Consider the following 12,882-nt stretch of genomic DNA (forward strand, 5'->3'; position numbering starts at 1 on the left):
AGTCCGTCAATCAAGCAGAGAAGGCACATGTCTTCCTTGTTCCTGCTAGCTGATTTGTAAGGGAGTTGGATGTCTCCTAGACCAGCTGATGGTTCAAGGAGCTGTAGCAGAATATAAAGATAAGGTCTGGCAAGGTAGCCAAAGTAGCACTGCTGCATGAAGATCTAGGGTTTTTAAGCCATGTTCATCCCCTTGTTATCGGTGTTCTCCTATTCCCAGGGGCAGGGATCTGTGTCTCAATCTCCAAAAAGTTATGATGCTATATAAATGTATAGCAATTTGTCATACATTGCACAAAGCTCCCTGAAGATCCCAATTAAAGAAGAGTATGTTCCTATCCCAATTGTTGGGATATTGGTGTTCCCATCAGTTATAAAGATATGGCATATCAGACGCTCTTTTTCTTTCCTTAGCTCCACCCCACTGTCTTTCCCCATGGAGGGAACAGAGTAATAAGGAAGGGGCCATACACTTGTTACCAGTCATTCTCTTTTTATAAAATACTATTAGTAAAACCAAATAGTATTCCTGTCAAAACTGCCTAATCTCCCACCTCCATTGAGGAAGAGGGAAAATTCAACTGTTATTTGTCCAATCTATGTCGGAGCGGGGAGAGAAAGGGAAATTCCATTCTATTTATGAAACTGGTAATCTGTTTTACTTACTGTACATAATTTAGCACAGGTAGGACAACTGCAAGGGGGCTACATGCCTTTAACCTCTAGCAACCCCAAGCTAAATGTATTTTTTTTCTGTTAACTAACAAACAGTTAACATATTTTTACATAAGAACATAAAGATGGCCATATTGAATCAGACCAATGGTCCATCTAACCTAGTATCTTTGGTTCCAACAGTGGCCAATGCCAGGTGCTTCAAACAGAATGAACAGAACAGGGCAATCATCCAGTAATCCATCTACTCTTGTCCAGTCCCAGCATCTGGCAATCAGAGGCTTTTAGTTACAAGGGGAAAAATTCTGTGGTCTTTACTCAAGCGAGTGCCAACAATTTGGCACAGATTGCAGCAGAGACCTTTTTAGCTGTATTTGAGTGTGGTGTATTTATTGGAATTGGTGGTATATTGGCACTATCACCTGGCAAATATCTGTGCTGAACAACTGCTATAAAGTACTTGTTTAAGACAAGCCTTTTATTTTACTTCTTAAATTGCTTCCAAAGTATATAGTATATATTTTTAAATTGCATCTCTCTTTTGCTCCTAGGTTACATGCCATGGCTTTAGTGTGCTCAGATATGACACAGTAGATCACAGCAATGATAAAGCAGCAAGTTAAAATGAAATACTACTTTATAAAAACTAACACTTTTTTTAAAATGAACTTGCACAGCTCTGAAATAAATAAATTCAGATCAAACCTCTGCTATCTCAGGTTTTATAAAGTTTGCAGATGAAAAGATGAGGGGATCACGTGTTATTTTAAAGCTGTCATTTAAAAGCACCCAATATCATTGTTTCGTCCTCATGTTCATTTGGGACCATACCCTGCCATCACTCTACACGCAACGCACTTACTAAACTCGGTGAAAGTTTTACCCCAAAATCAATATCAGGATGTTTCTGACAACTTAAGGCCATATCCTGTCATTGTTCCATGCGTAGATCAATTGCAGCTTACAGGGAATAAAATGCAAGACAAAGAAGAATGCATAACTGTATTCTACTAAATATTTCCCCAGCCTGTAACCAATTGTAGAGTAGTAACAGCTTCAGCTGCTGGTTGGAAACTGCTTTAAACAAAGCACGCCGTGTAATTACCATATGTTCACAAATGTCAGATCACAATGCATAAAATGCTGTGGGGTCTGATGATTTACATCTTCAAACCGTGAAAAATATTTATATGCTTAATCAACAAAAACAGAGGTGAAACATGTGCTTTGAAAGAAAACTGAACTATTAATTTGGAGCTCATAATTGTCTAATTACCGACATGGTGTGGGGGTCGGAGTTAAGGAAAGCTGGGACTTGTATCTAGGGCCATTTTAATGTCATGTTGAAGTTCAGAAAGATTAGTTTGATACATTTTTATATTACTACTCTCAATCAGATAAGAACTTTCAGTAACTCTACTTACATACCAACAAATGACTCTTATATTCTTCCCCAGAGGAATAACTTATCTCATCACTAAAGTGGTTTGCTCCATGACTAATTCAAGGGTGTCCCAACCAAATGCAGAACAGCTTCGTCGTCTTTCTAAACCCCTGAAGCACAGATGTCAAACTGAGAAGAGAAACTATGGCTTGGACTTTTAACCCATTGTTACAGAGTCAGAGCTGTGTGGAAGAGTCAGATGACGCATTACAGAAAGAAGCGTTCAACCTACTCTATCAGAATAATATCTGTGGGCCTATCTTAAAAATGTATGCAAAGTAAAGGTGCACCTGCTTTTTGAGTAGGAAAACATCAAATCCCCACTTCATTGTTATGGAAGCATATACTGTGTGTGCACACATGCGTGTACAAGTGTAATATTTTGGGACTTTAGTACCATGTTTGTTTTTGTATTGTAGAACAACTTTAATGCTACTATTTATTAGTGTAGGCATCTGGAAATGCACTCAGCTGTGGTATACTTGTAACCTCCCTTCACTGTTGGAACTGTAATTTGGTCTCTAATCAAAAGCATGAATATGTTTAAAGAATGGTTGGGAGGACACAGTTGGGTTCCCCCCCCCCCCCCAATTAAAAAAAATGGCTGAGGGGATGTTGCTTAAGTAGCATCACTAATTTAGGCAGAGCTACAGCAAAAATAGCTGAAGTTTGAAACTTGGCATGATTATAGCCCTCAGCGAAGACTATTGTCCTTGATCAGTTTGAAAAACTGTTTTGAAAAAGTTATAAACATTTGAAAATAGCTACTGAGCAAGTACAGTATATTTCTCATGAAGGCCCCAATCCTGTAGGCTAATCCATGGGGCAAGACCAATTGGAGTTAATAGGACTCTGTGCAGGTGCAAGGGTCTGTCCATATGAATACCTTGCTTTATCACAGCCTATAACTACAGAAACATTTAAAAAGAAATACAGTGCACTTGCATGTATAATCTAGTTAAATACTCATTTTTCAGAGCTGCTTTATTGACTTTATAACTTCTGAGCCAATCATCTTCAAATAAGACTTGTTTTGTAGCTCTCACTGAGACTCAAAAAAATCAAGCAATGTCAAGACAACAGATCTGAAACTTTAAAATCAGCAAAATTGAGTTTGTCTTAAAGCTAAGTGGAAGAACCTGAATATTTAGAATGACAGCAGGCTTTAAGGTCTGAGTCTATCTAAAAGTGAAATTTGTCCCATGACTTGCTGATTTTAAATGCGCCAAACTTTGAAACACACAAACTGATTTTCTTCAAACGTGACTTCATGTTTAACTACATTGTTATCTATCATGTGGTATCTATAAGTGACACTTACATTGAAGATAATTAGCCACATTTATCCTGAATTGGGAAGATCTTCATCAAAATCTGATCCCCATCACTCCTTGTGTAACTTTCAGATCTTTACAGGCAGCCTTCCTGCTCTATTCCAGCTTCCCTATTGTTCCTACAAATGTGTTTGCTTGTTGTTGTTGTTTTTCTTTTGGGGGGAAGGAAGGGGCAGGACTTTTTTATTTATTTATTTAGGTTGAAATTTAAATTGCTCCAAGGCCTTCAGTTAGGGTAGAAGAGAAAATGATGCTGAGGCTACTTTGTGCAAACACAGCCTCTACCCTTGAACCCTCACCACGAACAAAATCCCCACAGCTGAAGTTATCCTGGCATCATAAGCCTGAGTTTACTCTAGCTCACAGACTTTAAGGGAGCACAAGTTGTCTTAGATCCACACATGAAGAGAAAACAATGCATTGCATTGTACTGTGTTCTCTTGCGAAACATTATGTGACCTTGTAATTAGACTGCATTAGCGTGCATACAGTGAAGATTGAAGACATTTGTAAGTAAGGTTGTGCACTCGAACTTTCACTTCACCTGACTTTTGGGTGTCTTACTGTGCATCATTGACTTTAAACTAACTGTTTTTTCCCTCAATTAATTTATTATTCTGTTAATATGTTAATTTTTATTGAGCACATCTCACACTGTGGCAAGTAGCTAATATAAAAAAAAATCATCATTCATCCACTAGAAGCATAAGGTTTTGGGTTTTTTTCCCCCAAAGAAATAAAGTTCCATTGTAGTCAATATTGAAGTAATTGCATAAAGCTTCAGTTAACAACAGGATATACTTTCTTATTAACTTGCAACATGGAGAAGACTATACTGAGCTGCCTAATGCCCATCTTGTGATTAAACAGATTGCAAACTCCCAGCTAATTGTCTAATTTTCTTTTTAAGAACATAAACTTTCACCAGTAGTTTTCTTGTTGGCTAACCAGGGAAATGAATTTTACTAAGACACACTACTTGAATTCTTCACACCCAGCACTAGATTTTTGTGCAGTGCAATGAGTGTGAACACACGATAATTATACCGTGGGTAAAAGTTACAGAAGTATTTAAGTGACTCAGCAGTCCAAGTTCCATTTGAAAAACGTGATTTAGGCATGTAGGTACTTTTGAAAATTTTATCCTGGGTGCCTTCTTTTAAGAACAATCAACAGCTACCAGTTGCAACTGTGGTAGTTGCTGAATGAAGATGACACAAAAATCAAGCATCTTTTGTTAATATTTACTTCTTATTGCTTCTGATCCTGCATGCCCTCAGCTCGCAGAAATTCCACTGAAGTAAACTCGACTTCTGCATGTTGCAGGCTTGCAAGATCAGGCCCAATGTTGGGGTGGGGAGGGGGCAGGAGTATTATCCATTCATGATCTTACAGAATAGATGACTAAATTAAGTCCATCATGTTTTTTATTCCTGTAAACATGAAAGTATCAATGTCTATAGGGGAGACAGGAGGGGTGGGGGGAATTGGAGTGTTAAGAGATGAGGAGACAACCGCCACCTTTTAAAGTAAGAATAAAGAACCAAAATTTCAAAATGATCACAGCACACCTTAAAGCCAGGGGGAATTTGGCTGGCTGGACAAATGAAGGGAACAGTTCTTTATGGCTGCGGGAAGGAGGGGAGAGAGGTCAAACTGCTGCAAAAGGGGAGAAAGGGCCAGCATGGCGACACTAACTCATTCCTGGGAACCGGAGGGGTAGAAGGGTTTAAAAGGGCAGTCCAGTGTGGTGAAGCCCCCTTTTACATGGAGCAGGCTGAGGCAGCCCCCACCCTCCCTCCCCTTTAGGTAGTGAAATACCAGCTTTAGTTAAGACCTGCTGTGGGCATTGCTCTAGCTCCTTTTTAGGGGGGGCTGGGAAGGAATTTTTCCAGCAACAGCAGATTGGCCTAGGTCACCTTCCCCACAGCAGATCCAGGGAGGGCTTTGTTGACATGTGGCATGAAGGGAGTTAGGCTGTATGTCGCAACTGATTATGTAAGTGTGGGGTAGATGTCTAGTGCAGGTACTCGGTAGGGAAGGGACACAGTGACCAGATAAATGGCCTGGTAAAGGACTTTAAAAGGAGGTGTTGGTTAAAGGAGCAGAACAGGAGTTGGGGGGTTGAATGGTATGGCATTATAGCCCACCTTAACCCTCCTACAAGGGTAGATGGCAAGATCCCAGACATGGGTTGGCTGGGGGACCTGGATGGAAAAAAAAAAGGGGAGGGGGGACTGGCAGAAACCCCCCAGGTAGTTACTGAACGATCACAGATTTACCCGCACTGTACACTTTTATCTGCTGGGTAGTCCCAGACATCTAATAATAAAGTTGTGGCCTGACTAAAACCATATCAGATGTTTCCTGTCCTTCTTTTGGTATAGCCTGACAATGACCTCCAAATTATGCCTACAAAAATGGTGTGCCCAGCACTTGGTTGTATAAATATTGAGGATGAGGTTTTGACAGTTTGGACGATGTGTCTTCAGTGCATGTGTAAAGTAACAAATATTTTAGGGTTGTTTCAGTACTCATGTTTTGGGAGAAAAAAAAACAATTTATGAAAAATGTATCATTTCTTTATTGTAGTTTACCACTGCAGTTTTCAGTGGAGCAACTAGGATGCTGATTTTCATTTTAGTTTACAGGACTTATAGTTTGTGATTACTGAATGGTCATTCTAAGGATCTATTACTCTCTAGAAGTATGGAGCACAGCACATGTAATTTTGATCAGTTTAATACCTAGTTCCTCATATTTTAATAGGAATTGTATTTATCTAAACTAGATTTATAGTTCAGCACTCATTAACTATGATACATAAGGGGTATTATGAAAGGTAAAAGAGCTGAGGAAAGTCATAACTGTGTGGATATGTTGTAAGATCTCAGAGATCAGGATATCAATTATTACTGAAATTTAACAACCGGCATTTGTGGAAGTAGAATGATTTTCAGAAGTTTGAGTACAGTTACATATTTTGCTAGTGGATGGAGGCAGTGCACTTATGCATTTCTCTAGTGCATTGAGGGATCCCATTCAGGGCCACACACAACTGTGGCCTTGAGATCCCCTGAGCATAAAGGCTACTCAGATCCTGGCTAGCACAACTAGCAGCCCTAGTCACCCATTAAAGAGTGACCAGGCCCTCATGTCCACTCGTCATGTACTGACCAGCAAAGCAGCCCAGGCTGAAGGGAAATGCTTGTTACACCCTAGAGGATGTGTTCCCTGGTAGCTTCAGGAAGCCTTGAGCCTGCAACTCACTACCTCCTGCAATTCCTTATTGAGGCCATGTACCCCAACACAGCTCCAAACTCTGGGCTGTCACTTTAATGCTAAACTGCCACAGGATTTTTGTCTGGATAAAGACTATAGGTTGGAGCCCAGTGTAAATACACAAGTAGCAAATCCAATCCTCAGCTTCTATAATTACATACTCTGTGGAGCACAAATGATTATTTTAACTCAAGTTGCCAAGCTGAGGACTAGCAATTGCATGGGATTGTAACTTCCACCCCCCACCTTGCTCTTCTCTTTACTCCTCCCCCAAATGAATTTTGTCTACTTCAGCTAATTTAGTAGGAACACAAGAGCTGGGCAAAATAAATGACTCAGGGATTTTAGATTAGAGGAAGGATGCTGTTGATCACAGGTGTTCCAGATCATTGCAGGAAGTTTAACCAATCTGATTTTATTATTATGCTCTTTTTAACCATTAGGAGGCAGAGAATTTCCCTCTGTAAACTATACCCACTGCAATCCTGGAAGGAACAAATTGCAGTAGCTAACATTAGCTTTCTTCTTCCATAAATGTCAGTATTACTTTTTTATTTCCTTTATTGTCTTAATTGTCTCAACTTTCAGATATCTACATGACCTCCCTACCTGCCTTTTTAATCCCTTTTATTATGTAACCTACTTGTGTTTTACTGTCCCTAGAGGTCCAAACTAGGCCTATTTTTGGAAAAGCTTCTCATCACTGCTAATCTAAATTCTGTTTAGATTAACAATGTTAATGTTAACAAATTTGGGACCACTCGTGTACCTGGCCCATCTGTTTCTCATTGCATTTGCAGCATAGAGTCATTTAGACCTGCTCAAAGAATGTTTACTGACAGTACTGAAAATGGCGTGAGAAACCAATTGGTCATCTACAGTGCAGTGATACCAATATTAGCAACATTGGTGGAACAGAAATGGTGCTAGGAACCATTGTGCAGGTTGAAGGGTACACAGGCTGGGCAAGCCTAGATTACTGGGTTGGAAAAACTCCAGCAGCAGGTCTGCACTCCCATGGCTGTTAGTGGAGCTGCACACAGTGGGAGATTTTCAGAAAAGTTAATTGCAGACAGAGCCTCTACGGCTGAGTTTCTCCACCTGCAAAACAGGGAAAAATAAGATTCCTATCTACCTGGGGAAGCTTAATTCACAAATGTTTGTAAAGGCCTTTGAGAATTTCAGATGTAAGATGTTACAGAGGTGGAAAATGTTAAAACTAGAGCTAAGTGATTAAAACAATTAATCATGATTAATCACGTTGTTAAACAATAATAAAAACACATTTATTTAAATATTTTGGGATGTTTTTCTACATTTTCAAATATTTTGATTTAAATTACAACACAGAATACAAAGTGTACAATGCTCTCTTTATATTTATTTTTATTACAAATATTTGGATTGTAAAAAACAAATAAATAGTATTTTTCAATTCACCTAATGCAAGTACTGTAGTGTAATCTCTTTATCATGAAACTTGAACTTACAAATGTAGAATTACGTAAAATAAAACAGCATTCAAAAACAAAAAAATATAAATTTTAGAGCCTAGAAAGTCCACTCAATCCTATTTCTTGTATAGCCAATTGCTCAGACAAACAAGTTTGTTTACATTTTCAAGAGATAATGCTGCCCACTTCTTGTTTACACTTGTGACATTGTAAATAAGAAACAGGCAGCATTATCTCCCATAAATATAAACAACCTGGCTTGTCTGAGCAATTGGCTATACAAGAAGTAGGACTGAGTGGCCTTCTAGGATCTAAAGTTTTACATTATTTTGTTTTTAATGCAATTATGTAACAAAAAATCTGCATTTGTAAATTGCACTTTCACGATTAACAGATTGCACTACAGTACTTCAGTGAGGTGATTTAAAAGGATACTATTTCTTTTATTTATCATTTTTACAGTGCAAATATTTAGAATCAAAATAATAATATAAAGTAAGCACTGTCCACTTTGTATTCTGTGTTGTAATATAAATCAATATGTTTGAAAATGTAGAAAAACATCCAAAAATATTTAATACATTTTGATTGGTATTCTGTTGTTTAACAGTGTGATTAAAACTGAGATTAATCACCATTTATTTTTTTAATCATGATTACTTTTTTTGAGTTAATCACATGATTTAACTTCAATTAATCAACAACCCTAGTTAAAATAGTTATATCCTCCACTGAACTGAACTGAACTACGGTGGAGTCCTGGTTCCAGGTAATCAAAGAGCTGTATTTATTTTTATTAGTATTTCTAAATATATGCTAGTTCTATGCATTTATGGGTAAAATATGGTAATTTCAGTAAATGTAAGTTATATAGCTGGTCAAAACAGTTTTGACAAAACAGTTTTCCATTGGAAAACAATTTCATCAAAATATTTTGTGGTAACATATCCATTTTTGATGACATTTTCAATGGGAAAAAAAGTCTAAATGAATCATTGAATCATTTTGTTTTGATAAGGAAAAATGTTTCTTTTAACTGTATGATTTTGATTCATTTTGTTTCAATGTTTATATTATATTAAAACTTTTATTATTATTCTAAATTTGAGAGAGAAAGAGAGAGAGAGAGAGAGAATTTAATGCAATGTAAAATCAAAAATCAAAACAAAATAATTCTATTGTTCCAAATCAATTTTGGGGGAATTTTTGTTGCACAGGAAATTTTAAATTTCAACTCCCCTTCTCAATTGGAACAAAATAAAATTGTAATTTTGGACTTTCCCACAGAACAGAAATTCCAATTTCCATCTAGCTCTAGTGAATAGTAGTATTCATGTTAATTATTAAGTGGCTCTATGGATTGAATTAATTAGTTATGATATTAATTAAGGGCAACACCAGAAATGGGTGCATTGGTGGTAAGCAGCAGTATTATACAGCTATCATGAGAGGGCATGTGGCAAAGGGAAGCTAGTCAGATGCAGTTAATACTGAGGATGCAGCAGAAAAGTGGCCACACAAGTATAGAAACAAGAGGAAATTAATATATGTATTTGGGTCATGGAATATTATTTGAAGGAGTCTGACTCTCAGTTCTAGATCTCCTTCCTGCCATCCTAGCTCCTGGTATAAAGCATCTTGCACAATGCTGGTATAAGACAAAGAGATGGATCAGAGGAAATTAGCTGAGGCTCAGTCCAGTCAAGACTGAGATGATGGTAGGTCAAAGAAAACAACTGAAAACTTGTGCAAAATGATGTCATCCCTGTCAATCAAAGGTGTTTGTCTGCACTTACCATTTGAGTTCACAATTTTGAAGTATTAAATCCACACTTGCTTTTCAATGATCACAGAGGAGAAGGGAATAATGTGGCTTTTTTTTTTACATTTGTACTTGGACAGGAGGTTGCAGTTTCTCTGTCTGATATGGACCTTGCTACTGTGATTCATGGCATTGCTGATTTTTACAATGTGTTCTACATAGGGCTACCTTAAATCTGTTCATAAATCATGGTGTGGAATGCACAGTGATGTATCAAGATACTATGAGCATATGATACTAGTTTGCCATGATCTAGATTGACCTTTTGGTTTCCAGGTCAATTTCCAGGTGTTGGCTTTATTTTATAGAGCTCTATGTGGCTTGAAATCTGCCTACATTAGGAAGCATATTTGTCTTGTGTGCTGCTGCCACAGATTGAAATCAGTGGGGCACCTGACTTGAGCCTTCTTAGATTAATAGAGAGAGGACTGTTGCTGGCAGGGTATTCTCTGTGAGGACCTCTCAAAATTGGAATATTCTCCTCCTCCCTCCCCCTTGGTCTGAAATCATTTACATGTTCTGACCTTCAGGAAATACTGTAAATTATGGGGATATAACTTTGGCCTAAAAAATAAAACCTGACTAAGAAGTCGTGTAGTGAAAAGATTTTCAAGAGTCTGACAAATAGCAGCAAATCTACTTCAGGCATTTGACTGACAAAGCATTTAACTGTCATCAGCTGATAGAATGATGGTTATGACAAACCTGCTTAGAATTGCTCTCCAGCTTCTGCACAAGATTATCCCAACGCTGGGCAAAGTTTTCCAGCCGACCTTCCAGCTTTTGAGCCACTGCTTTATTCTTTACTGCTGACAGGAAGTCCTGCATAAGTGAGCTCAGCTTACCCATTGTTTGTCTTTTCATTTCTAGATCTCCTTTTAGGATCTGTTAAAAAACAGAAACCATTCAGACGACATGCTGGTAATTCAGGAGAGATCTATATGGAATTGAATATGGATAAGAATCGTTCATATAAATTCCTATTTTCAAGATTCTTGTTATAAGAAAAGTTCCTGGTAAGATTGACAAAGTGGAATGGACATGTTATAGTTTACAAGGCAATAAAACATGACAGATGGTGCAGGTCCAGACATCATAGCATGCCTCAGGTGATGTTATAAGTCACAAAACCAAAGGCTGTGTGACTTTAACTTCCCTAAAAGTGCATCAGTGTTAACAAATATAAAAATTAGAAAATAGTATTTTTCAAGTTTTGCTATACTTTGTGTCATATTGGTTATTTGAGCTGGCCAGGAAATAATTTCATTTCGGGGTGGGGGGGGGAAAGGAAATGAGGTTTTGGAAAACATTTCATACTGACCCAGGACTAAAAGCCAAAACCTTAACATTTTTCATGGAAGTGAAGTACTGCTGTATTTTGTTTCAGAGACTCTGAAATGTTCCCTTCTGCAGAAACGTGTAAACAATGTATACTCCTACTGGACTCTCAGGCTCCCATGGAAACTTACCTGAGCTCCATTAGAAATTTCAACAAAATGTGCCACATTCCCATGGAATCTTTCCATTTCTATGAACTGACATATTCCAATGGAAAAATGTTCAACTGGAAAATTAATTTCCAGTCATCTATACTAGTTATATTTCTACTGAACTTTACCCCTAACAGAGTTACTGCCCACAGACTGTACTCACCAGTACCAAATTCTGAAATACTTACTCAGTTACATAGTACCCTATTCCAGGAGTGTTCATACTGAGTTCAAAGGGACTAATCCTAGTGTAAGGTACTATTCAGCACAAGTAGGAATTTCACAATCTGGCTTCACGTAGTTTCCTGAAACATATTAGCACTCACTGACATAAGGCACAATATATAAACACACAGTGGAAAGGAATACTTACTAACTTTTATAAAAAGCATCCAATCTGTTATGCCATTCAGAACTCCACACATACTTATGTTAGACTCCGGTATTTACCATGTCTGTCTTAACAAGCTTTCTCATAAAATCATGAGAGTAGGCGACATGGAACCAGGTCTGAAACAAAGCATAGCCTACACAGACAGCGACATATTGCCTTGAATTGTCTGGGAGGCTTTGCCTGACTCTACCCTACTGGCGCACATGAGTAGCAGAAGCTGGACTGTGAGCCACCAAAAAAACATGGTTCCTGATCATTGCCATTGAAAGGAGAACCAGCACTCACATGTGATAACTGGGGCTAGGAAGCACCATGTTAATGTGGCTATACCTGTGCAAAGGGAGTAAAAAATGCTATCACCAGTAAAAGCGAGGGGGAAAATTCTGATTTGGTAGAGTTTTACATCCACTTCACATAGGTGTAAATGGCTACATAGGGCGCAAGTCAGTGAAGAATCAGGACCCAGGTCTCTATTGGGCACCATCACAGAAGGAGATACTGGCAAGTAAAGGAAGCCCCACACACCTAAAATTACTCAATGTATGGCTCAGTGTGACTCAGCATTGTTTTGCAATATCCATGCATCGCTAAGGATTATTTACCACCTGGCCTGTAACCGAACCTAATGAGGAATTTTTTGTTTTCACTCCTGCTTATCTAAAAAAAAAAAAAAATCAATGCATTACAATAATGGAGGGCAACTTCAAAGGATGAGTTTTGATTTTATCAGGATTTGACCTAAAACACTAACAAACTCGTAGAGAATGCAATTGAGTACTTTGCAAAACAGTCAAGCTCTCGAAGATTAATGTTTCTGTAAAGTTACATTTTATGTAATTCCATTAGACACACAAGGCGGGTGAGGTAATATCTTTTATTGGACCAACTTCTGTTGGTGAAAAAGACAAGTTTTCGAGCTCTTCTTCAGTTCAATGGCTTTCATCAAAAGTGCCTGTAAAATTGCATAACACTTGTTTGCACAATAGTT

General features: G+C 38.0%; 1 protein-coding gene across 11 annotated transcripts in view; it reads right to left on the reverse strand.

The window, feature by feature from the left end:
* DMD (dystrophin) overlaps positions 1 to 12,882 on the reverse strand; it is a 2,122,534-nt gene that overhangs the window by 1,246,529 nt on the left and 863,123 nt on the right. For all 11 annotated transcript variants that reach the window (XM_075132091.1, XM_048863664.2, XM_048863629.2 and 8 more), the window contains one exon: positions 10,716 to 10,895. In XM_075132091.1, the coding sequence (XP_074988192.1) occupies positions 10,716 to 10,895 (180 nt within the window). The remainder of the gene's footprint in view (positions 1 to 10,715; positions 10,896 to 12,882) is intronic.

This window comes from Caretta caretta, chromosome 1 (genome assembly GCF_965140235.1).
Source record: "Caretta caretta isolate rCarCar2 chromosome 1, rCarCar1.hap1, whole genome shotgun sequence".
Classification (NCBI taxonomy): Eukaryota; Metazoa; Chordata; order Testudines; family Cheloniidae; genus Caretta; species Caretta caretta.